Source organism: Macaca fascicularis, chromosome 4 (genome assembly GCF_037993035.2).
Source record: "Macaca fascicularis isolate 582-1 chromosome 4, T2T-MFA8v1.1".
In the NCBI taxonomy this organism is placed as follows: Eukaryota; Metazoa; Chordata; class Mammalia; order Primates; family Cercopithecidae; genus Macaca; species Macaca fascicularis.
The window spans coordinates 127,176,569-127,199,788 of record NC_088378.1 but is presented as its reverse complement, the minus strand read 5'-3'; the positions used below and the strand labels follow the sequence as shown (position 1 = coordinate 127,199,788).

At 44.9% G+C, this 23,220-nt stretch overlaps 1 protein-coding gene and 1 long non-coding RNA gene across 5 annotated transcripts in view; one reads left to right on the top strand and one right to left on the bottom strand.

Moving 5' to 3' along the window:
* Positions 1-433: 433 nt before the first annotated feature.
* LOC123572943 (uncharacterized) overlaps positions 434-23,220 on the bottom strand; it is a 45,218-nt gene continuing 22,431 nt past the window's right edge. The window contains exon 3 of the long non-coding RNA XR_006697569.2: positions 434-2,012. This is a non-coding gene — a long non-coding RNA (uncharacterized lncRNA). The remainder of the gene's footprint in view (positions 2,013-23,220) is intronic.
* SPATS1 (spermatogenesis associated serine rich 1) overlaps positions 21,610-23,220 on the top strand; it is a 32,923-nt gene continuing 31,312 nt past the window's right edge. For 2 of the 4 annotated variants that reach the window (XM_005552845.4, XM_074037876.1), the window contains exons 1-2: positions 21,610-21,722; positions 22,069-22,207. In XM_005552845.4, coding sequence (XP_005552902.1) covers positions 22,069-22,207 — 139 coding nt within the window. In that variant the 5' untranslated portion in view covers positions 21,610-21,722. Of the gene's footprint in view, positions 22,208-23,220 lie in introns of all 4 variants that reach the window. The other 2 variants (XM_065543961.2, XM_045390995.3) reach the window with 2 other exon arrangements.

Below are 23,220 nucleotides of genomic sequence, written 5' to 3'. Positions count from 1 at the left end.
AGGATTATTGCAGGAACAAAGTTTTAAAGTATTTAAAAAGATAAAATTCAGTACAAAATAGAGGGATAGGCCATTGCCATGTGCAGGGACAGCTGTTCCATTATAATAAGAGAAGGATGTAATTCCAGCACTTTGGGAGGTCGAGGCTGGCAGATCACCTGATGTCAGGAGTTCAAAACCAGCCTGACCAATATGGCAAAGCCCCATCTCTACTAAAAATACAAAAATTAGCCAGGCGCGGTGGTGGGTGCCTGTAATCCTAGCTACTTGGGAGGCTGAGGCAGGAGAATTGCTTGAACCCGGCAGGTGGAGGTTGCAGGGAGCCAAGATCGCACCATTGCACTCTAGCATGGGCAACAGAGCAAGACTCCATCTGGGAAAAAAAAAAAAAGAGAAGGAGATGGAGGATACTAATTCTAGTAGGTCAGTGGCTGCAGGGCTGAGGAGCAAGCAAGGGAGTACTCATTCTCATGCACCTATTTACTTAGTGAAGATGCAGTGAAGTGTAGAGATGAAACTGCTGTCTTGAAAGAGAGAAGGTGATTTGCTAGGGATTAACTGACACTGTTGGCTGCTCACTTAAGATTTGAGGTCGTCGATTTAAACTGAGACTGATTAGCACAGTGGGCTTTTCTCCGTCCACGCCCAGCTACTGTTTGCAGGTTCAGAGCAGGCAGATAGTTAGGCGTAATCAGGCTTCGGTCCTGCCATCTGAGTGATGGGGGTCAGGCAGGCATGAAGACGGGTGCTTGCAGGGAAATGGTTAAAGTTCTGAAACTTGTTCAATATTTGAGTTGTAAACACTACTCACCTTGGGGCTCATTTCATCTAATAGCCTTAGTATCCTGTTTCAAACCTTAAAACACACATTTAAAAACATAATGATGTATATGATATGTGACTTCTCCCTCCTGCCTTTGGAAGCTGTTTTTTTTTTTTTTTTTTAAGATGGAGGAAAGAGACAAGAGACTGTTAGTGTGTAACATGTAAATATTATGTTAAAGAGGTAGTCACTAGTTTAGCAAGAGAAAATTTTATCTTTAAGCTGACTTTACATCAGAAAGAGGAGTCCAAAAGACAGTGGTAAGGCTTCTTTAAAGCACTGAAAGAAAAAACTCGTAAACACAAAATTCTATATCCAGCAAAAATATCATTAAAGAAGACAGAATAAAATTTTCAGATAAAAACTAAATTTTCAGAGTTTATCACCAGCAGACTGCACCATAAGAGAATTCTCCAGGCTAAAGGGAAACATGGCTAGATAGGAGGTTGAACCTTTAGGAAGGAATGAAGAGTGCTCGAAATGTTAAGTTGTATGTAGATAAATATAAAATGCTATTTTTTCCTCAATTAAAAAAATATATTTAACTGTTTAAAGCAAAATAATTTGGCCGAGTGTGGTTGTTCATGCCTGTAATCCCAGCACTTTGGGAAGCTGAGGTGGGTGGCTCTCCTGAGTGTAGGAGTTTGAGACCAGGCTGGTAACATGGCAAAACCCCATCTCTACAAAAAACACAAAAATTAGCCGGGCATGGTGGCATGTGCCCTGTAGCCCCAGCTACTCGGGAGGCTAAGGTGGGAGGATTGCTTGTGTCTGGGAGGTCGAGGCTGCAGTGAGCTGAGATCGCATCACTGCACTCCAGCCTGGGCAACAGAGGGAGACTTCTGTCTCAAAAAACAACAAAAAAATTGCAATTGTTAGTTCTGTTTATTGCTCCTGTCCTTCAGGACATGTAGTATGACTACAACATACAAAATGGGAATGGTAAGTTGAACCATACAGTTGCAAGTGGTTACATTTTACATGAAGTGGTATAATATTAACTCTAGGTAGACTCTGAAAAGTGAAAGATGTATTTTGTAATCCTTTGAGCGGTGGTTTTCAGAGTGTGGTACAAGAACCTTGGGGGTCCCCAAAACCCATTTAGGACTTCTTTGAGGTCTTCCCATTTTCAGCCATGTGTCTGTGTGAGGCTGGATTTTCTTCATATAAGTCAACCAAAACAACGTATCTACAACAGATTAAGAAGCAGATATTAGAATTCATCTTTCATGGCCAGGTGTGGTGGCTCGTGCCTGTAATCCCAGCACTTTGGGAGGCTGAGGTGGATCATTTGAAGTCAGGAGTTGGAGACCAGCGTGGCCAACATGGTGAAACCCCGTCTCTACTAAAAATACAAAAATTAGCCAGGCGTGGTAGTGCATGCCTGTAATCCCAGCTACTCGGGAGGCTGAGGAAGGAGAATCACTTGAATCCGGAAGGTGGAGGTTGCAGTGAGCCAAGAGCGCCACTGCACTGCAGCCTGCACCACGGGAGTGAGACTCCATCTCAAAAAAAAAAAAAAAAGAATTCATCTTTCATGAAGCCAGAAATTGAAGACATTTACAAAAATGTAAAACAGTGTCACTCTCCTAACTATTTTGGGGAGAAAGTATATTATTTTTAATAAAACTTGTTATTTATGTTAACATATAATGGATTTATTCTTTTAATTAAATATTAATATTTTTAAGATTCCCAGTTTAATTTTAAATTTTCTTTTTTTTTTCTTTTTGAGACAGAGTCTCGCTGTGTCACCCAGGCTGGAATGCAGTGGTGCACTCTCAGCTCACTGCAACCTCTGCCTCCCGGGTTCAATTGATTCTCATGCCTGAGCCTCCTGAACAGCTGGGATTACAGGTGCATGCCACCATGCCTGGCTAATTTTTGTGTTTTTAGTAGAGACAAGGTTTCGCCATTGGTTAGGCTGGTCTCAAACTCCTGACCTCAAGTGATCTGCCTGCCTCGGCCTCCCAAAGTGCTGGGATTACAGGCATGAGCCACTGCGCCCGGCCTCCCTGTTTAATTTCTAATACATATTACCCACATAGAAGCTCTTTGGGCGTTTTCAATACCTTTTAGGAGTGCAACCTGAAACTAAACATTTGAAAATTTCTGCTTTACAGCAACCACTAAAAAATCATGCAATGAGCAGCACTATTCATTGTTGGGGAAACAATCCAAATGTCCATCAGTGGATGAATGGATAGATGAAAAGTGGTATGTGCATACAATGGAATACTAGTCAATCATAGAAAGAAATGAAATCCTGATACGTGCTACAATGGGGATGGACCTTGAAAACATTACTCTGAATGAAAGAAGCCAGACATAAAAGGGCACATATTGTATGATTTCACTTATATGAAATGTCCAGGATAGATAAATTCACCAAGACAGCAGATCAGTGGTTTCCAGGTGCTGAGGAAGAGGAGAATGGGAAGTGTGGCTTCATGGATACAGAGTTTTATTTTGGGATGATGAAAATATTTTAGCTCTAGATAGAGGTGGTGGTTGCAGAACATTGTGAATGTACTAGATGCCTCTGAATTGTATACTTTAAAATGAGTTTTTTTGTGTTATGTAAATTTTACCTCAATTAAAAAAATAGTGCAACAAAATATCATTACAAATTTAATTTTTAATTTTATTTATTTATTTTTGAGACAAGGTCTTGCTCTGTTACCCATGCTGGAGTACAGTGGTACACTCACAGCTCACTGTAGCCTTGACCCCCCAGGCTCAAGCAATCCTCCCACTTCAGCCTCCCTAGTAGCTGGGACTACAGGTATGTGCCATCACGCCCAGGTAATTTTTGCGTTCTTGGTAAAGACAGGATTTCACCATGTTGCCTAGGCTGGTCTTTAACCCTTGGGCTCAAGCAATCTCTCCGCCTCAGCTTCCCAAAGTGCTCGGATTACAGGTGTGAGCCACTGTCCCTGGCCAAAATATCATTAAAAATTAATAGAGAAGGTGGCTCAATAGAGCAGTGGCTCAAGCCTGTAATCCTAGCACTCTGGGAGACAGAGGCGGGTGGATCACCTGAGGTCAGGATTTCAAAACCAGCTTGGCCATCATGATGAAACCCCGTTTCTACTAAAAATACAAAAAATTAGCTGGGCATGGTGGTGTGTGCCCATAATCCCTGCTACTTGGGAGGCTGAGGCAGGAGAATTGCTTGAACCCGGGAGGCAGAGGTTGCCATGGCTGAGATCGTGCCACCACACTCCAGCCTGGGTGACAGAGCGAGACTCCATCTCAAAAAAAAAAAAAAAAAAAAAAAGAAAAGAAAAATTAATAGATAAGTTAAAACTGAATTACAAAAATTATTTAGTAAACTAAAAAAAAAAACCACACACTTAGAAATGGAGGAACAGAGTAATGAAAAACATGTAGAACAAACAGAAAACGAATAGCGAAATGGTGGCACTAAACCTAACCATATCAAGAATAATATTACCCATGACCTAGCAATTCCTCTTCTAAGTATTTCACCAAAAGAAATGAAAACAACTATCTTCAAAAAGACTTGTATGTGGACATTCATAGCAACTTTATTTGTAATAACCAAGAACTTGAAACGGTCCAGGTGTCCATCGAAAGAGGAATGGATAAACAAATTGTGATATATTCATACAATGAACTACAACTCAGCAATATGAGAACAAACCAGTGATATACACACAATATACATGAATCTAAAAAGATGCTCAGTGAAAGAAGCCTTACACAAAAGAGTACATACTTAATGATTTCATTTTTATGGAGTTGTAGAAGTTATAGAACAGGCAGACATCTTTTTTTTTTTTTTTTTCTGAGACACGGTCTTTCTCTGTTGCCCAGGCTGGAGTGCAGTGGTGTGATCTCGGCTCACTGCAGCTTCCACCTCCTGGGTTCACACGATTATCCCACCTCAGTCTCCCAAGTAGCTGGGACTACAGGTGTGCACCACCAATGCCTGGCTAATTTTTGTATTTTTGTAGAGATGGGGTTTTGTTGTGTTGTCCAGGCTGTTCTCAAACTCCTAGGCTAAAGCAATCCACTCGCCTTGGCCTCTCGAAGTGCTGGGATTATAAGCGTTAGTCACTGAGCCTGGCCCAAACATCTATTTTTAAAAATCTAATTTTTATCTTTATTATTATTATTATTATTATTTTAGAGATGGGCTCTCGCTTGGTTGCCCAAGTGAGAGGGCAGTGGCACTATTGTTGTTCACTGCAGACTCAAACTCTGGGCTTGAGCAATCCTCCCGCCCCAGCCTCTGGAGTAGCTGGGATTACAGGTGAGCACCACCACACCAGGCTAATTTTTAAATTTTCTGTGAAGGCAGAGTCTTGCTATGTTGCCTAGGCAGGCCTCCAAATCCTGGACTCAAGCAATCTTGCCTCCTTGACCTCCCAAAGTGCTGGGACTGTAGGCATAAGCCACCTTGTCTGGCCAAGAGTAGGTACTTAATGATTCAATTTTTATGAAATTATAGGACAGGTAAACATCTATTTTTAAATTTTTAATTTAATTTAATTTAGTTTTACTTTGAGATGGAGTCTCGCTTTGTCGTCCAAACTGGAGTGCAGTGGCTCGATCTCAGCTCACTGCAGTCTCCGCCTCCCAGGTTCCAGCGATTCTCCTGCCTCAGCCTCCTGAATAGCTGGGATTGCAGGTACGTGCCACCATACCCAGCTAATTTTTGTATTTTTAGTAGATATGGGGTTTCACCCTGTTGGCCAGGCTGGTTTCGAACCCCTGACCTCAGGTGATCCACCCACCTGGGCCTCTCAAAGTGCTAGGATTACAGGCGTGAGTCACTGCATCCGGCCTTAATTTTATTTTATTTTTGAAACAGAGTTTCACTCCCATCACCCAGGCTGGACAGCAGTAGGGCAATCTAGGCTCACTGCAACCTCTACCACCTGGGCTCAAGCGATCCTCCTGCCTCAGCCCCCTGAGTAGCTGGGACTACTGGTGCAAGCCACCATGCCCGGCTAATTTTTGTATTTTTTGTAGAGACGGGTTTTGTCATGTTGCCCAGGCTGGTCTTGAATTCCTAACCTCAAGTGATCTGCCCACCTCAGCCTTCCACAGAGTTGAGATTATAGGTGTCAGCCACCTCGCCTGGCTAAGCAGCTTTTTTTAAAGTGTAGTTGTGAATGCTGGGTTTGTGTTGTTTAGAAGACCGCCTTCCAATGATGGACCTGAGATGCTTTGGTACTATGAAGGGGAAGGAAGAAGGAAAGAGGGGTTGAGATGCACAAAGAACACATCTATAATCCCAGCCCTATTAGCTAAGCAGTGCGTTTGACTAGCCAATGAAGCTCATGTGGCAAAGTGTCTGGGCAGCTTTCCTGGAGGCCTCACAATTAAGAATCAATTTTTTCATCAGAATTAACCAAGGCCAGGGGTCTTGTGTAATGTTTTTTCCTTCCTCCAGAAAATCTGGAATAAAGAAGGTCTGTATGTAATGCTATGAAAAGATCTCCAAGCTTGAAAAGAAAAACATGCAGAATAGTGTGATTGTATGCTACTACTGCATATAAAGGAATGAAAAAACAAAAAACAAAAAACAAAACCAAACACGTACTCATATTTGCTTGTGTAGCTCTGGAAGGGACACATAAGAAATAATGGTGGTTGCCGGGCGCAATGGCTCACGCCTATAATCCCAGCACTTTGGGAGGCTGAGGCAGGGGGATCACCTGAGGTCAGGAGTTCAAAACCAGCTTGGCCAGCATGGCAAACCTGTCTCTACTAAAAATACAAAAATTAGCTGGGCGTGGTGGTGCGTAACTGTAATTCCAGCTACTCGGGAAACTGAGGCAGGAGACTAGCTTGAACCTGGGAGGCGGAGGTTGCCGTGAGCCGAGATCATGCCACTGCCCTCCAGCCTGGGTGACAAGAGTGAAACTCCATCTCAAAAAAAAAAAAAAAGAAAAGAAAAGAAGAAATAACAGTGGTTTTAACTGAGATGGGGGTGGAGGTGGGGCTTGGCCGGGGGTGTGGGGCGGCAGAGAGGCTTTCCCTGTATGCCTTTGTATGGTTTTTGGTTTTGCAAGCTATATAAATGAACTTCCCATCCAAAATTAAATAAATAAGATATAAAAAGAGAGACATAGAATAACAGGAAACAATGTTCTCCATGTCCTCGGAAGAAATAAGAGAGGGAAATTTTAGGCTGTGGCTTTCCCTGATTAAACATAATTTCAGTTACAAAGACGAGCACCACACCGTGAGACAGGGACTCCGCATCTCAGTAAATGTCCATGAGGCTCTGCTGTCAAGGTACATTATTTTGATATTGTTTTCGTTTCTCTTCGCTTAGTTTTTACTTTGCTTGTTTATTCTACAGGTAAGTTTATCACCAAATCCTTTTCTTTCATAAAGATATTAAAGATATTTAGACAGACCCCTTGCTAAATGCAGGATTTTTGTTTGCAGAATAACGTTATCTTTCAGAAGACATGCTACAAAGTCAGGTGTTGTATGATGTCTGTGGCTGCTGGGAGTCAAATTGGCTCATTTACCAGAGTATCTGACTTCCATCTTTCATTTGAGCTATTAGGGAAGGAGATAGTTGTTCTGTCTTTGGTCTAGAAACCTGTGATAGGAAGCCTTTCCATGAAAAAGTATTTAATAAATTAGAACAGAGAATTCCATTATGCCTTCTTGAAATGGGCCCTCTGTCTGTTTGTAAGGATGTCTGGAGAATGGAAATGTAAACACAGAATTAAGAATCCTAACATTGATGCAATTTTCATTTGCTATCAATTTACTCCATTGTCTTTGAGATGCTATTAAAAATGCATGCCGGATGTGAGTGAGATAAAACATCAAATTCAAGTTGATTCCAATTTACAATGGCACTCCATTTCTCTGACCCGCCAGCTTCCAGTGGCTTTAAGCCATCTGGGACACAGCCCAGAGCATGGGAGTGAGCAAAAAAGGCCTCTGAGCAGCAAGAAGTGCTGCCATAAAGTCTGAGAAGCTCAATTCAAAGGAGGATCTTTCCCACACTCACTCAGGGCCCTTGGAATCAGTAACTTCCTTTATATTATTAATAGTAGCTACCTTTTATTGGGTACTTACTGTGTACCAGGTAACATGCTTTATATGTAATAACTTATTTAATCCTCACAACAATCCAATGAAGTAAGTTCTAATTCCCATTTTACAGATGAAGAAAGTGAGAGAAGTGAAGTGACTTGCTGGACATCATATAGACAGTAAATGGTAGAGCAGGAATCTGAACCCAGGCAGCCTGGGGCCAGAGTCCATGCTATTAACCGCCATGCTCAATGTTTCCTTCTCTCTTTTAGATATACAACAGCTTTTGCACAGACCACAGATGCTGAGTCTGTCTTGCTGCTGGATGTGGCCATGTGGATACATTTTTGGTCCCTGGACTAGGAGCAGAAGTGAGATGTGCCAGGCCATACAAGCTCTGCCCTTTTGCCTCTCCTTTTTTACAAGTTGGAATCTGGTCTTAGGGTTCAGAGTGCTAAGAAAGGTAACACCCAGGGGTGGCAGAGCAAGAGGTTGGAAAGAGCTTGGGTTTCGACCCCGTGGAGTTACCACAGATGCCTTGGACTATCTATTCCTGCATTATTACATGTGAAAGAAATAAACTCTTCTGTTTAAGATGCTTTAAATCTCTATGATAGCAGCCAAACTCACAAGCCAATGAATTTATCCCAGGGCATGAAAGAAAGGCTACTTTATATTAACAAGTCAAGGAATTATTCAAAGCATTTAGAAATTCAATAACAAACAAGCTTTGAGTCCTAAGAGGGGCAACTTTAATTCTTTGGAAATATCTCTGGAAAATTCCTTAATGATGACAATAAAAGGAGGTATACTTTATTTGCTGGATATAATAAAGAGAGCATGTGAATTCAATTCAGTTCCACAAATGTTTATGGAATGGCTACTATGCTCTAGCCAAGGCTGATAGAGCCCTTGCCCTCAGGAAGCTCTCAGTCACTGGAGTGTGGGGAACACCAACAGATGAGCATGCAGACATCAACAGTGATCAGGGATAGTGGAGCACAGAATCCAGCCCTGGCTTAGGGCATAAGGGAAGGCTCTTTGGAGAGATGGCCAAACAGAGTCCTAAGGCCGAAGACAAGTTGAGTTTTCCTTAAAGAAAGGAGTACATGTGTTTTATGGAAGTTGGAATTGAAAAGCCCATCCAGATCCAGAAGCTTCTCTCTTCCTTGAGAAATGTGACCTATGAAACTAACATCTTGAGTTACCCCCTTTCCTTTTTGTTCCAAGCTCCTTGCACCCATGGGACAGGTTCTGGTGAACTTTTGGGTGGCCAATGTGCTGTCTTGCACTGTAGGTAAGCAGACATTACCTAGGCTATATCACCCAGGATTAGGAAGGGTCCTTAGCTGATAGCATCTCTTCCTTCATCTTTAAGCAGCGATAAAAGCTGAAGGAGCAGCCAGGGGCCTCGGGGAGTTAAAACAGTACTCACAGAAGTGGGAACTCACTCACCCTTATCCTCAATGACAGGCAGATAGAGGACGGACAAATTATTTAACTCTGGTTGTCAGGTCTGAGGACGATGATGTTACCCTTGCCCAAGCTGGGGACTGTGGGGAATGATCAATCGAAGGTATTAGATGGCACTTGCCAGACGGTGAAATAAAGTCAGTAATTAATTACCTTGGAGCAGTCTCACAGAAATATTGATGTCTGAAAGATACCTGACATTCTCTTTTCCTTAGAGAGTATTCACTCAGAAAGAGTCCAGATTCTGGTAGTTGGGGTAGAAGATGGTAGAAGGCAGAGGAGAAGCGAGGAAAGATAAAGGTAGAGTAGGATCAGTCATGAGAATTTTCTTTCCCTGAAATGTGGTTTGAGGCTGGCATTCCTGGGGTCTCACCCCAAACTTTTTCCTTACCTCTCTAGTCTCCAGAGTTAAGACCTGGGCCTATTCTGACTCAGCTGTAAGTCAAAGCCAAAATCCAGCAGTATATGGTCATGGACTTTTAGGAAAATTGCCTAAAATTATATTTTAAGGAAAATTGCATTCTTTCACATAAAGAGTGTGTGTATACACACATACATATGTATATTATGTATATACCCATATATGTGATATGGTTTGGCTGTGTCCCCACCCAAATCTCACCTTGAACTGTAGCTCCCATAATTCCCACATGTGGGAGGGACCTGGTGGGAGATCATGGAGGTGGTTTCCACCATACTGTTCTCGTGGTAGTGAATAAGTCTCATGAGATCTGATGGTTTTATAAGGGGAAACTGCTTTTGCTTGGCTCTCATTCTCTCTTTTCTGCTACCATGCAAGATGTGCCTTCTGCCTTCTGCCATGATTGTGAAGTCTCCCAGCCATATGGAACTGTGAGTCCATTTTTTTTAGACGGAGTCTCACTCTGTCACCCAGGCTGGAGGGCAGGGGCATGATCTCGGCTCACGGCAACCTCCGCCTCCCAGGTTCAAGTGATTCTCCAGCCTCAGCCTCCCAAGTAGCTGGGACTATAGGTGCCTGCCACCATGCCCAGCTATTTTTTTTTTTTGTATTTTTAATAGAGACGGAGTTTCACCGTGTTAGCCAGGATGGCCTCAATCTCCTGACCTTGTGATCTGCCTGCCTCGGCCTCCCAAAGTGCTGGGATTATAGGCATGAGCCACCGCACCTGGCTTTCAGGTATGTCTTTATCAGCAGTGTGAAAATGGACTAATATATATGTGTATACACATATACATATACACAGATGCTTTTCACTTGGCTTTCAACAAAGATGTATTTATCACATTTGCTTTTCATGCAAAATGTTGCGACTAGGTGAAAAAAGATAATATAATAGAACAAATAAAATACTGAAAGAAAGAGCTCTTGAATTTTGCTGAAATGAAAATTTAATGATAAACGAGAAGGCCTTATTTAACATAAATGTAACCCTGAATGTGTTACCGTTGTCCTCTTTGACATAATAGGCAAATATATTGAGCTGTAACTACTATACACACTATACTAAGTGCTTGAATTTTAATCTAATCTCCCTACAAAAAAAAAAAGTATAAAATTGCTTCCTGGTGTTCTTAGAAGAGAGAATTAAATTTATAACAGCCTTCTGAGCACTGTGCCCTGAGTCCTGCCTCTCCTTCCTTTATTCTCCATGCCCTTACACTATTTCATTTTCTTCATAGCACTTCTTCCTTTTCTTTTTCTTTTTCTTTTTTTTTTTTCAGACAGGTTCTTCGTCTGTCACCCAGGCTGGAGTGCAGTGGTGTGATCTTGGCTCACTGTAGCCTCCGCCTCCTGGGTTCAAGCGATTCTTGTACCTCAGCGTCCTGAGCAGGTGGGATTACAGGCGCCTACCACCACACCTGGCTAATTTTTGTATTTTTAGTAGAGATGGGGTTTTGCCATGTTGTCCAGCCTGGTCTTGAACTCCAGGCCTCAAGTGATCCGCCTGCCTTGGCCTCCCAAAGTGTTGGGATTACAGGCATGAACCACTGTGCCTGGTCTCATAGCACTTATTTCTAGCTCTCATTTTTATGTTCATTTCTCTATCATATTAAAACTTGTCATTGAAGAATAACATATGTGCAGAAAAGTGCACAAGTGAACTGCTGGATGCATTTTTTGGAGGTCATGGACTTTCAAAAATGTTATTTGTTCATGTAGTTGTAAAATATACATAACACAGTATTTGCCATTTCAACGATTTTTTGTTGTTGTTGTTTTTGTTTTTGAGACAGTCTCGCTCTGTCACCCAGGCTGGAGTGCAGTGGCGCGATCTCGGCTCACTGCAACCTCCGCCTCCTGGGTTCAAGCACTTCTCCCTGCCTAAGCCTCCCGAGTAGCTGGGATTACAGGCATGAGCCACCATGCCTGGCCCCATTTTAACCATTTTAAGTGTACAATTCAGTGGCATTGAGTACACTCACATTGTTGTGTAGCCAGCCATCACTGCTATCCATCTCCAGAACTTTTTCATCACCTCGACTGAAGCTCTGTACCTATTAAACATGAAGTCCCCATTCCCCTCCCCATGGCCCCTGGCACCCACCATTCTACTTTCTGCCTCCATCAGTCTGACTATTCCAGATATGTTATATGTGGTCATGAGTCACTGGCTGTGACCCTGAGCACCTGACATCATGTGCCTCCTGTTTCTCTTTATTTGGCATAAGTGTATGTTAAACCGTGTGATGATGGTCCCCAGCCAGCTACGGTGCCTTGAAGACTGTGCACAGGCATTTTTCTCTCATTTCCTGTCATCACTGTGAGAAACTGTGATGCAGCTAATGTTTCCATGTCAGACCGCAGTCTCCAGTGTGAGCAGGAGGAGCTGCCAGCTTCACAGTTAACTCCTCTTGCCCGTCACAGTAATAAGTGGATTCCTTCCACTTAAGTGGATTCGGTTAAGAGCCCAGTGGTGCTGTGAACACGATCTCTCAGAGTAAATGGACGCTATGTTTGGAAGATGCTGCTTCTACCAGTGATGATTTCTGAATTTTTCTTCTTCATCTCCTCTGAAAGATTTCTTCCTAAATTGGTAGGTTTTGTACCCAAAACAGCGTCAGTTTGGGAAAAAAAAAAAGTGTTAAGTATGCAGTTCTGCTTCTTTCCTGCCATTACCCCTTCTCCTAAATCTGTTTTAGCTGAATGATCTCCTAAATCCTGTTTAGCTGAATAAGGAACATCTGGGGCTTTTAAAGGCCTTTTTCATGTGAGAGAAAGGCATATCTGTATTAGAGTATTTCCGGAAAATGAAAGAGCAGAATGGAAATTTCACAAGATTGAAGTGTGGTGGGAGAACATGTCCACTTCTCACTCCAGAACCTGAAAATCATGACAACATTTGGTTTGGAGGAAATGGCCGGTCCTGCAGCTGGGCCTGTCTCCCTCCAAAGCCCCATAATGAACCAGCGAGCAGTCCAGTCGTCATGAACGTGGACCACAAGTTCCTCTCGAGTTGCAGAAGACTGAAGAGGAAGGTGCTTTCCCTCCACTTGCAAAGTAACAAGAACCAACGGCCTCCTGACCTCATGGATGTCTTGGAGGGATGTTGAGGATGGATGAAATTCACAGGACTCAATAATCGTTCTCCACTCCTCACAGTCTCCCTGTGTTAGGACGACACAGCCACGCTCTGTGCCATGTGACTTTGCATTATCTCCCACGTGTGAAGATGGAGTCTGTGTGTTCACCTCACTGATTTTGGGTTTTCCCATGTGACCTGCTTTGGCCAACAGAATATGAGTGAAAGTGACAGTGCAACGATTTCAGACACAGGCCTCAAGAGACGTGATGCGTTTTCACTCACCCCTCGTGTGCTATGCCATTTGACATGAGAAGAACAGGCCTTGGGGAGCTGCTGCTGATCCCTAGGGAATGAGATCAACCCCAGGGAGCGAACCTGGATCTGAGCTGCAGTCTGAAGCCAGGCTCCGTTGACCAGGTCTAGCCTGAAGTAGATTGATGTTAGCCGACCTCCAGACTCGTGACTGAGCAAAATAGCTGTTCGTTGTTGTAGGCCACTGAGTTTGAGGTAGTTTGTTATACAACGCTATTTTGGCAATAGCTGAGTAATACAAAGGCCAAAATACAGAAGCCAAGAGTAAAAGGGCAACTGAAGTAGGTGGCTGATGTGTGAGTCAATACGGAAGTGATGGTGGGATCTGAGCAGACAGCATGTGGGGAAGGGCCTGCAGGAACAAGGTGGAGAGGATGGAGGAAAGGAATACTGCACTGCAGCTCCACCAGAGGCTGGATGGAGGGGCAGCCCCCTGCCCTACACACCCCTCCTCTTTGCCTCTACTGAGTACTGGGCCTTACATCTTTGTTCAGTGTTGTCAATATCCAGGAGGCTTCCAGAGAGTAGAAGTTTGACTCCTAACAGGGTCAAGATTTCCAATTATGGGGTCTACATGGGCTCGTGGTCATGCTATGTCAATGGAACAATAATGGAAAGGTGGGGCACGTGAGATCTAAGGAGAACACTGCTGAATGGGTATTGGCATCACTAGCTGCGAGCTCCCTAACTCTACACAGTCATTAGTAGAGGGAACTAGCCCTCCAAAGCAGAACTTCTGGGCCATGTTGGTGTGAGCAGGCTCTGTAAGGTCCTGTGACCTTGAGGAAACCACTTAATCTCTCCAAACTCAGGCTAGGAGGTAATGGGGATAATAACAGTACCTATCCCCACAGGATTGTTACAAAGAGTCAATGCAGGGAGCCTCTGACATAATGCCTGGCACAGAGTGAAGCCCACCATGAATTAGCATAAATAGCCATGTCGCCATTTCTCTTCTTTTCTTTTTTTTTGTTTTGAGTTGGGGTCTTGCTATGTTGCCCAAGCTGGCTCTGAGCTCTTGGGCTCAAGTGATCTTCCTGCCTCAGCCTCCTGAGTAGCTGAGCGTACAGATATGTGCTACCATGCACAACTTATGCTGCCATTTTGTAATGAGACTGATATCTGGTGTTCAGTAAGAAATGAATATGTCTTGTTTTCCTGAGCCTAGATATTTCTTAAAAGTAGAAGGCTGAGCGCAGTGGCTCATGGCTGTAATCCCAGCACTTTGGGAGGCCGAGGTGGGTGGATCACCTGAGGTCAGGAGATCAAGACCATCCTGGCCAACATGGTGAAACCCCGTCTCTACTAAAAATACAAAAAAATTAGCTGGATGTGGTCGTGTGTGCCTGTAATCCCAGCTACTCGGGAGGCTGAGGCACAAGAATTGCTTGAACCCAGGAAGTGGAGGTTGCAGTGAGCCGAGATTGTGCCACCGCACTCCAACCTGGTGACAGAGTGAGGTTCTGTCTCAAAAAAAATAAAAATAAAAAAAGTCGAAGTCCCCACCAAATAGACTGTCGCACTAAGTTTGAACTCTCCTTGGCAATACCCCGAGCAGAAATCTGACTTCTACCATTTGTTCCTCAGCCCACATCAGCCAACCTGCTGGCTTTTGTTTTCTTTCCCCTTTCTCTGTTTCTCAGGAAATCTGTCTATTCTTATGCTTGCAGGGGGGAAAAAAGGTGGAGGTGGACCTGAAAGAGCAGATGGCAGAGCTCAGCAGGATGCTATCTCTTGCCACCAGCTTGGGCTGTGGAAATGCTATTTTATAGTTGGCACTTCCACCATAAGCTAGGTGACCCCTCTGCTGCACCTGTGGTTTGTGAAATGGATCATATGACCTTCATCACAACAACAGCTGGGGCTTTTTAAACCAGGAAGATCCTGTCATGCTAACTTGCATTTCTTTTCCTAACCTACCATAGAATCTTGCCCTAGTTCTGTCTTGCACTCTGCTTTTTCAGGGGAGAGTTTCCAAGGCCAATGAGCTCACTACCTAGCCATTTTTGCATTTTTCTTAGAGTTTGTCTGGAGAAGCCCGTCTGTCTCAGGAGGCAGTCTTCCCCATTGTCTTCTAAAAGCTGGCCCTTCTGGAGGGTTTTAGTCTGTCCCTGGTCCTGGTTCAAACCTGAGTGAAGATGCAGAAGGATGTAGCCACCCTTCTCTCAGAGTTCATGATGAACAGGGTATGGAGATGGTCTAACTTCTTCCCCAAGGACCTTCAGCTCTTTAACAACTTGCAAGAATGAAATTGCTTCTATTGGTTTCTCTCCTCCACCCTGTCCCAAGAGAACAGGCCAACTGCTGTACAGTTCCTCTTGCATCAGATTTGAGTGTTTGTACTTCTTTGTTATAGAAATCAGTCGTAGAAGAAATTGCTCTTCATAACAAAAGCACACAGTTATTGACTTCCTACCATGTGCATGTCATTCTAAGTGACTGACATGTACTTATTCATGAATCCTCTCAACCTTATGAGGGAAGTACTATTATGATCTCCCTTTACAGATGAGGCAACTGAGGCTCACAGGGACTGAGTAACTTACCTAGAGTGGACAGATGGTAAGCAGGAGTGGCAAGATTTGCGCTCGGAAAGTTTGGTTCTGAAGACCGCACTTGTACTTCTGACGTCATAATGCTTATTTTCACAGTATTGGCTGGGTTGAAGACCACAATAACATTTATTTGCTTATTTTTTCTGCAAAAGTAACAAATATTCAGCAATGTTCAGCAATTTGGCAGCCTTTTAATAGGCTCCAGAAATAATCTGGCCTTCCATGGGTGAATGTTCTCTTTAGAATATGGATTATTTAATGCCTCTTTGTCTCCAACTTGGAGCCCCAGGTACAAATTCCAGGCACCAGAAAAAGTTCATTCAACTTCCTGTTAGCATGCCAACATCTCTCACTCTCAGCCTGGCCGAAACCAACTTAACCATTTCTTTTGCTACCCCTCTTTCCTCTCCAGCTCGCACAGAGACTCATGTAAAATTAGATCTATTTTTCCAAGACTTGATGTCCTCAGGCCATAAGTCTTGGGGTTGTCTTTGTCTCCTCTGTTTGGTTGGCTTCTCATATCCATTAAGTTCCTTCTGGCTGGCCCTCTTCCTCAGACAGCAGCCTTCCCACCTCATCAGACTAATCTCCCTAGAGCTCTGGGGTTCTACTAAGAAAGAAATGGCACCCTCCAGATGGGTAACTGCAGGGTATAATAAAAGCGCTATTCACAGAGGTGCAGGTGGGTTTAGGAAAAGCAGCAGGGAATGGGGCAATGCCTCAGGGCTGTAACAGCTGGGAGTCACTGCTATTCCTAGGCCTGCAAGGTCCAGGGAAGGAAGCAGTGAGTAGTCCCCAAAGAGAGCTGTGTGGAGCCCACCCCTGACAGGGGCTGTGGCCCTAAGTGGAGGGACATAGACAACTGAGGCCAACAGGACAGAAGCTGGGGATGGAGGGGTAAATACCCTGATTTCACTTTCCTCCCTGCCTTCTTCCAGTGCTGCCATGGGATTTGGGGGGTGAAGTCCACATAGGCCAACCTCCCAGGCACAGAACAAGGTGGGGACTGTGGGAGCGGACCTGGGAGAGATACAAGGATGGACAGCATATGCCACTTTTGCCTCATCATCCCTCTGATGAGAGATCTGCAGTGACTTCCTAGTCCATATTGGGTTAAACCTGATATTGAAGGAATTTCACTGCAACCTCACCTAATTCAGCCTTTTCCTTTCCTGTTCTGTAGAGAATAGGCATTCCACTCACAGAAGCTGGTATCCTTACTCTGCATGTCTGTTTTATATATTACATAGGTTACATACATCCTAAAATCTTAGTCATTGATTTATGTTACTCAGAAATCCAAATCTAAAGGGACTTTTGTGTTTCTGGGGACAAGCGTCCTCTCAGGCCCCTCCCGCACAGTCTGGCAGCCTAGGATGTAACCCTGACAGCCTGGCCAGTACTGAGATGACAAACAGACCTGCTCACTGCTGAGGGCACATATACGAAGGCTCTGGCACAGCGGTGAGAGCTTAGGCTCTGAATCCAAAGAGACTGGATTTAAATTCCAGCTTTGCCAGTTACTGGTGAGACAAGTTACTTCTGCCTTCTGAGTCTGTCTTTCCTCATTTGTAAACAGAGGATGATTTACTAGCACTTTACTGTGGTTGGGATTAAATGAGATAATAAATGTAAAGAGATGGGCATAGCTATCAGGGGAACTCAGTCAGGGAAGGGACTGTGTTTTATTCACCTTTAAATTCCTGTACCTAGCACAGTGCCTGGAACATAACAGGGGTCTGGTCATTGTTTCCTGGCCTGAACTGATGGGGAGGCCCTCTGGCTATTTGGGAGCTGGCCATGTTAGTCAATTCTGAGGTAGCGAATTCTCTCTCTCCTCCATCTTTGCCAGGCTTCCTCTACCTACCATTGAAGGTTTCTGAAGGTGGCCGTGCGTCAGTAATCCACTCAACACCTATTTCCTCAGCGCTGTCTTTATATAAGTCTCTGTGATGCCCCTTACTTGAAGTCAACAGTAGAGAATCTATCAGCGCATCCCGTTTTCCATACCTGGGTTTATACTGCCCTCTGGTGCATACTTATGGGACAAGCGCGTTACATGAGGGCTTCTGCTAGATGACCTTGCCTTGACATTGGGGAAGACAGTCTCCCCTATAGGGGCCATCTGCAGTGCTCTTTCGAGGAGAAGTGGTGTTTAAGACGCCCTCCTCGCCCAGTTTAGCTTGCAGCTCTTGAGGCTTACCAAACTCAGAGGCTTTTTACCAATGTCTCTGACCCTAGGCCATTAAATAATACCATCCTTCTAGGCTCAAGTTTCTTTCTCCAGCAGGCACTTTTTGTCCTGCCAAGACTCAAGAGGAACGGGGTAGAGTTTATTTGAGTTTATCTTTCTCCCTCCACTGTCTGGTTTCCTCTAATCTCTGGGCTCTTAATTCTTATGGCTGTCCCAGCTGCTCTCGGGGTCTGGGGTTGCGGGAGCCAGGGGAGAACCAGAACCAACCATTCCTATCCAGTGCCCGGCCCCCTGCTTCCACCCCCGCCTCACTGTCTACCATTCCTTCCCAGAGCCAAGCTCCCAGTTACTGAAAGCGAAGTGGGGTCCTTCAAGGAGAAGGAGCAAAGGAGAAGAGGAGGGGTTAAAGTTCAGCCCACCCTCCTCTGGCCTCACCATGAAACCTGCTAGAAGTATTCGTCTTTCATGATTAAGTCGAATAACATAAATTTGCTGATATGCAACTATGTTTCACCTACATAACCAGAAATTTTATCTAGTTCAGTGAAATACTCCACATGTAAGCCCTGTGTGTGTTTGTAGTGGCCTGGAGTCCCAGGTTTCCTGAGCTCATTCAGACCCATTAGGACCAAGCTTGTGGAACATCAGGATCCTGGACTGTAGAGCTGAAAGGAGGGCCCTAAAGCTGGAGAAAGAGTTGAGTTGACCTTAAGGACCTGGGACCACCGTTCCTCCCCACATCAGGCCTTCGTGTTCCTGCGCAGGTTCTGCGGTAACCTCCAGACCGGGCTTGGTTTGGGGTGCTCAGCCAGGGGCCAGCAAGGGAACACTGAGGAAGCCTTCTTCTTGCCCAACTGTGCTCACCTTCCCAGCTCTACGGGCAGGATTTTCTGGGACCTTCAGGATCCTCAGCCTTCTGGGAACACCCAGCATCCGTCCCTCACCTCTGCTGCTGAGCTCTGGTTGTGGGGCTGCTGTGCACAGGAAGCTTCCGGTGCAAATCCTGGGAACACACCGGCTGTGTGGGGGGCCAAGCTGATCAGAGGCAGCTCCGAGGCCCTGAGAACCCCTTAGCTGGCTCCAGTGCCTTGCCAAACCTTGGGTACAGCTGCCAGGGCAGGCCTGGTGCAGCAGGCATCTAAAACTTGCCCAAGGAGTGAGGGCAAGGTGGCCTGGGAGGTTTTAAGCTGCAGAGTAAGGGAAGGTTTATGAGTCACAGTTCACAGGACTCACCAAGGATGAGAAAGTTTCCCTTCTGTGACTCACTCGCCTGCCTAGCAAAATCACCTGACCAACAGATAGATCTTGATATCTTGGAACCTGGTGGTTCAGGTTAGAAACCTGGTCTCTTTCCTCCTAGGAGGATGCAAGCAAGAGAGGGAGGGGCTCAGCTCAGACCATTGTAATCATCCATCCATCCACCCACCCACTCACTCATTTATTCATTCATTAAACAAATGGTTATTGAGCATCTATATGTGCCAGGCACTGTGCTAGTAGCAGTGGATAAAACAGACAAAAATCTCTGCCTTCCTGGTGAGGCAGCATCTTGAGTCAAGCCATTAATACTCGCCTAACTATGCTGTTGCCCAGCTTACATTTCTAAAACTATTACCTCTTCTACCATGGGATAAAGAGATAACATGTTTTTTAAACTTTGATAAGGGGAAATGCTCAGGATATGCAGCCATCCCTCTGTATCCCTGGGGGATCGGTTCTAGGACTCCCCTCCCATACCAAAATCTTGAGCATATCAAGGATGTTCAAGTCCCTTTTACAAAACGACATAGTATTTGCATATAACCTATGCACATCCTCCTGTACAGTACTTCAAATCATCCCTAGATTATTTATAATACCGAAAACAACGTAAATGCTATGTAAATTGTTGCTATACTTTGTTGTTTTTATCTGTATTATTTTAAATTTTAATATATTTTTTGAATATTTCCAATCTGTAGTTGGTCATATCTGTGGATCCAAAACCCTCAGATATGGAGGGCCAACTTTTTTTTTTTGAGATGGAGTCTCACTCTCTTGCCCAGGATGGAATGTGGAGTGGCATGATCTCAGCTCACTGCAACCTCTGCCTCCCGGGTTCAAGCAGTTCTTCTTCAGTACTCCAAGTAGCTGGAATTACAGGTGCCTGCCACCACACCTGGCTAATTTTTTTTTGTGTGTGTGTTTTTAGTAGAGACATAGTTCATCATGATGGCCAGGCTGGTCTTGAACTCCTGACCTCAAGTGATCCACCCACCTCGGCCTCCCAAAGTGCTGGGATTATGGGATTATAGGCATGAACCACAGCTCCTGGCCATCAACTGTAATCTTAAATTTTAAAAGCCCAATACAAGATATATATATATATATATAATGTTAACACATTTGTGCACAGAAGAAGGGCAGAGAGGAAGTAGCCCCTAAATATCAGCAGGGGTGTAAATCACTAGCGGTATATGACATACATGTGCATAGAAAGAGGGCAAGGAGGAAACAACTCCTAAATATCAGAAGGGGAGATTGTGTTTTCTAGGAGGGCCACAAGCTCCCCTGTGCCCTGTGCTCTTCATACAGTATGACCATGATGGAGAGGTGTGATCTAAGTTCCCTCTCCATGCATTTGTGACTGTGGAGGCAATACAACTTCTGCCTGGTCCTCCTGGGATGCTCACATTGGAAACTGACACTGGTGTTAGAAAGCACATGGAAAGGCCACACATGGGTGAACTGGCGCTAACCCTGCTGACCTCAGCTGACAACCAGCATCAATCACCAGACACATGAGTGAGGAAGCTCCTCTGTGACCTCTGACTGAGACCCTGTGAGAGACCCCAAGCGTGAGCAGCCTAGCTTAGCCTAGCCAACCACCAGAATCAGAAATTAAAAATGGATGTTGTTGTTTGAAACAACGGAGTTTGGGGGTGATTTGTTATACAGCAATAGCTATCCAGAAAAAGACTATTTAACTTCTATGTTGTGAGATCATGGATATTAACAATACTTTTCCATATTTTCCAATATTTCTATAATGACCATTTATTTCTCTTATAATCAGTAATTTAAAAAAGGGAAACTTTGGTCTAAACACGAATTTAGGGACTTAAACTAGACTTGGAGAAAAGCTTTCTATGCAAGATTTATTAAATACTGGAAAGGATGAGGAAGATAAATTTAAGTCAATATGATGGAAAGAGTGGTGGATTTGGAATGAGGAAACTTAGAAATGAATCTGTTTTCTGGGTGACCTTGAGCAAGCCTTTGCTAAAATTTGGTTTTCTATTTTGAAAAATGCAGCTGGCTGCTTAAGGAAGATAACATCCACCAGGGCGCCTGGCCCAGAAAAGACGCTCTGTAAGTGGTAGGTGGATCCTGTCTAATCAATGCCAATTATAACCAGGCATCTGCAAGCTTTGTGGAGGGCGCATCTTTCACTGCTACCAGAGCCTACAGTTCTAATAATGAAAATTGCCTGGAAAAGAACCACAACTCTTAAAAAAAAAAAAAAAAAATCCAAAACCACAAAGTGGCTTTTGCAGCGGTCCTTGCCTGTGACGCCGGGCCATGGCTGGAGCCCCTAGCTCCTCATCTCTCAGAAGCCTCCATCCTGTATCAATGGCAAGAGAGTCCGGGGGTGACAGACAGTGGGGCCGGCAGCCGAGCCAGGCAGGACGCTGCGCGCCGAGTTGCTGGTGCCGGTGTCCCGGCAACCCTGGAACGCGCCTCCGTGGGAGAAGCAGGCGGCCGCAGCGTCCCTTTTGCTCTCGGCTCTCGGTTCCTCAGCCTCGGCGTGGCGTGCGTTCGGCAGGCAGTTTGGCTGCCAGTTGGTTCGTTGGTCCCAGCCGCATGCTCCGTGGAGGCCTCTGAGCACAGACCGGGGCCTCCCCTGGGGAAGGGGGTGGGAAGACTCTGAGGTGGAAAAGAAGGAGCTGGATGGGGGAGTGCAGCGAGCCTGGCTCGGGCTGGGGGCGGACTTGCTGGAGCTCCGAGGGCTTCCAAACCACGCATCGCCCAGGTGGAGGGAGGGAGGGAGGCTCTGGTTTAGAGGCCAGTCCTGCCCGCCTGACTTTCGGTGGCTTGTGGAATTTGTTTGTTTTGACTGATACCTTTCTTAAGAGGTTCTTTTCTTTGTCTCTGGGTTGCTTCTAATATTTAAAATCAACATGTGCACAGATGAGTCCATCCATGATCACTGGAAACGGTCCACGGGGCTGCTGTCTCCCCTCTATCTCAAGCGCGACCCGCGGCAGAGAGCTGGAGAAGGTTCCAGAAAAAAGGGACTCTGGCATGACCGAGGTGGAGAGGACCTACAGTTGAGTTCTAAGAAATCCAGAGCACTCACTGGGTGTGGAGTTGGTGGCCACATCCAAGTATACTACATCCGGGGGCGGGGGCAGGTGGAGGGCACCATTTGAAATTTAGAAGGAAGCTAATTTGGGGGCATGTAAAAAGAGCTGCTTGAATAGTAGCTTATGTCTGTGCTAACCCGAGATTTGATTAGGCAGAGAGCACCACCGAAGCAGAGTCTCATAAATTACCTCACTGGATCTCCCTTATGAGTAAAGGGAGCCAGAGATTTGACCTTCCCAGTGCTTGGGTTAATAAATGGTGAGCCTGGGATTTGACATGAGCTTGAGATTTGACGTGAGTCTGCCATACTCCCGAGCCTGTGTCCTTTCATCTTTGCTCAGCTATTAATAGGTTTGTGTCACTGTTTATTGGATGGGACAGTTTAGGTGGGAATTATGAACACTTTAAAAATTAAATGATGGCTGGTAGCTCCATAATTGGTTAAGGCCAAGGAGGATATTCAGGGACGCGTTTGCCTTTAGAGAACAGTGTCATGGCGCCTGAACAGCCACAGTCGCCCAGAAAAGCTCAGAGCGCGCCTGCGCTCAAGTTGTCATTTACCTGTTATGGGTGAGAGGCCTGAGTGCTGCAAAAAGGGATTGTGAAATGTCCAGACTTTGCTGGATCAGATCTTAGCTTTCTCCCTGGTCTTCTGTATTCTGGGTCTGTGATCTCATTCTCCTTCACAGTGGGGAGAAAGGAGGGAGGTACAACTCATTCCACCCAGCTATTAATATAAGCTGGGACCGCAGAGAAGGAGGAGCTGGAGGAGTTAGAACTATTAATTGTCCAAGTGTGTCTGGAACAGCAAGGAGAAAAGGGTTCTGGGATTCTCAAACTTTAAGCTCCAGACCTTCCTGCAGTTTCCAGTTTGGTTTGGGGTAAAGGAAGAAGCTGCTGTTTTAAGGATGTCCTAGGGAGGATCCATGTTTTTGAGTTAGGGGTACCAGAAGGGCACCAGGTCCCAGACCACAT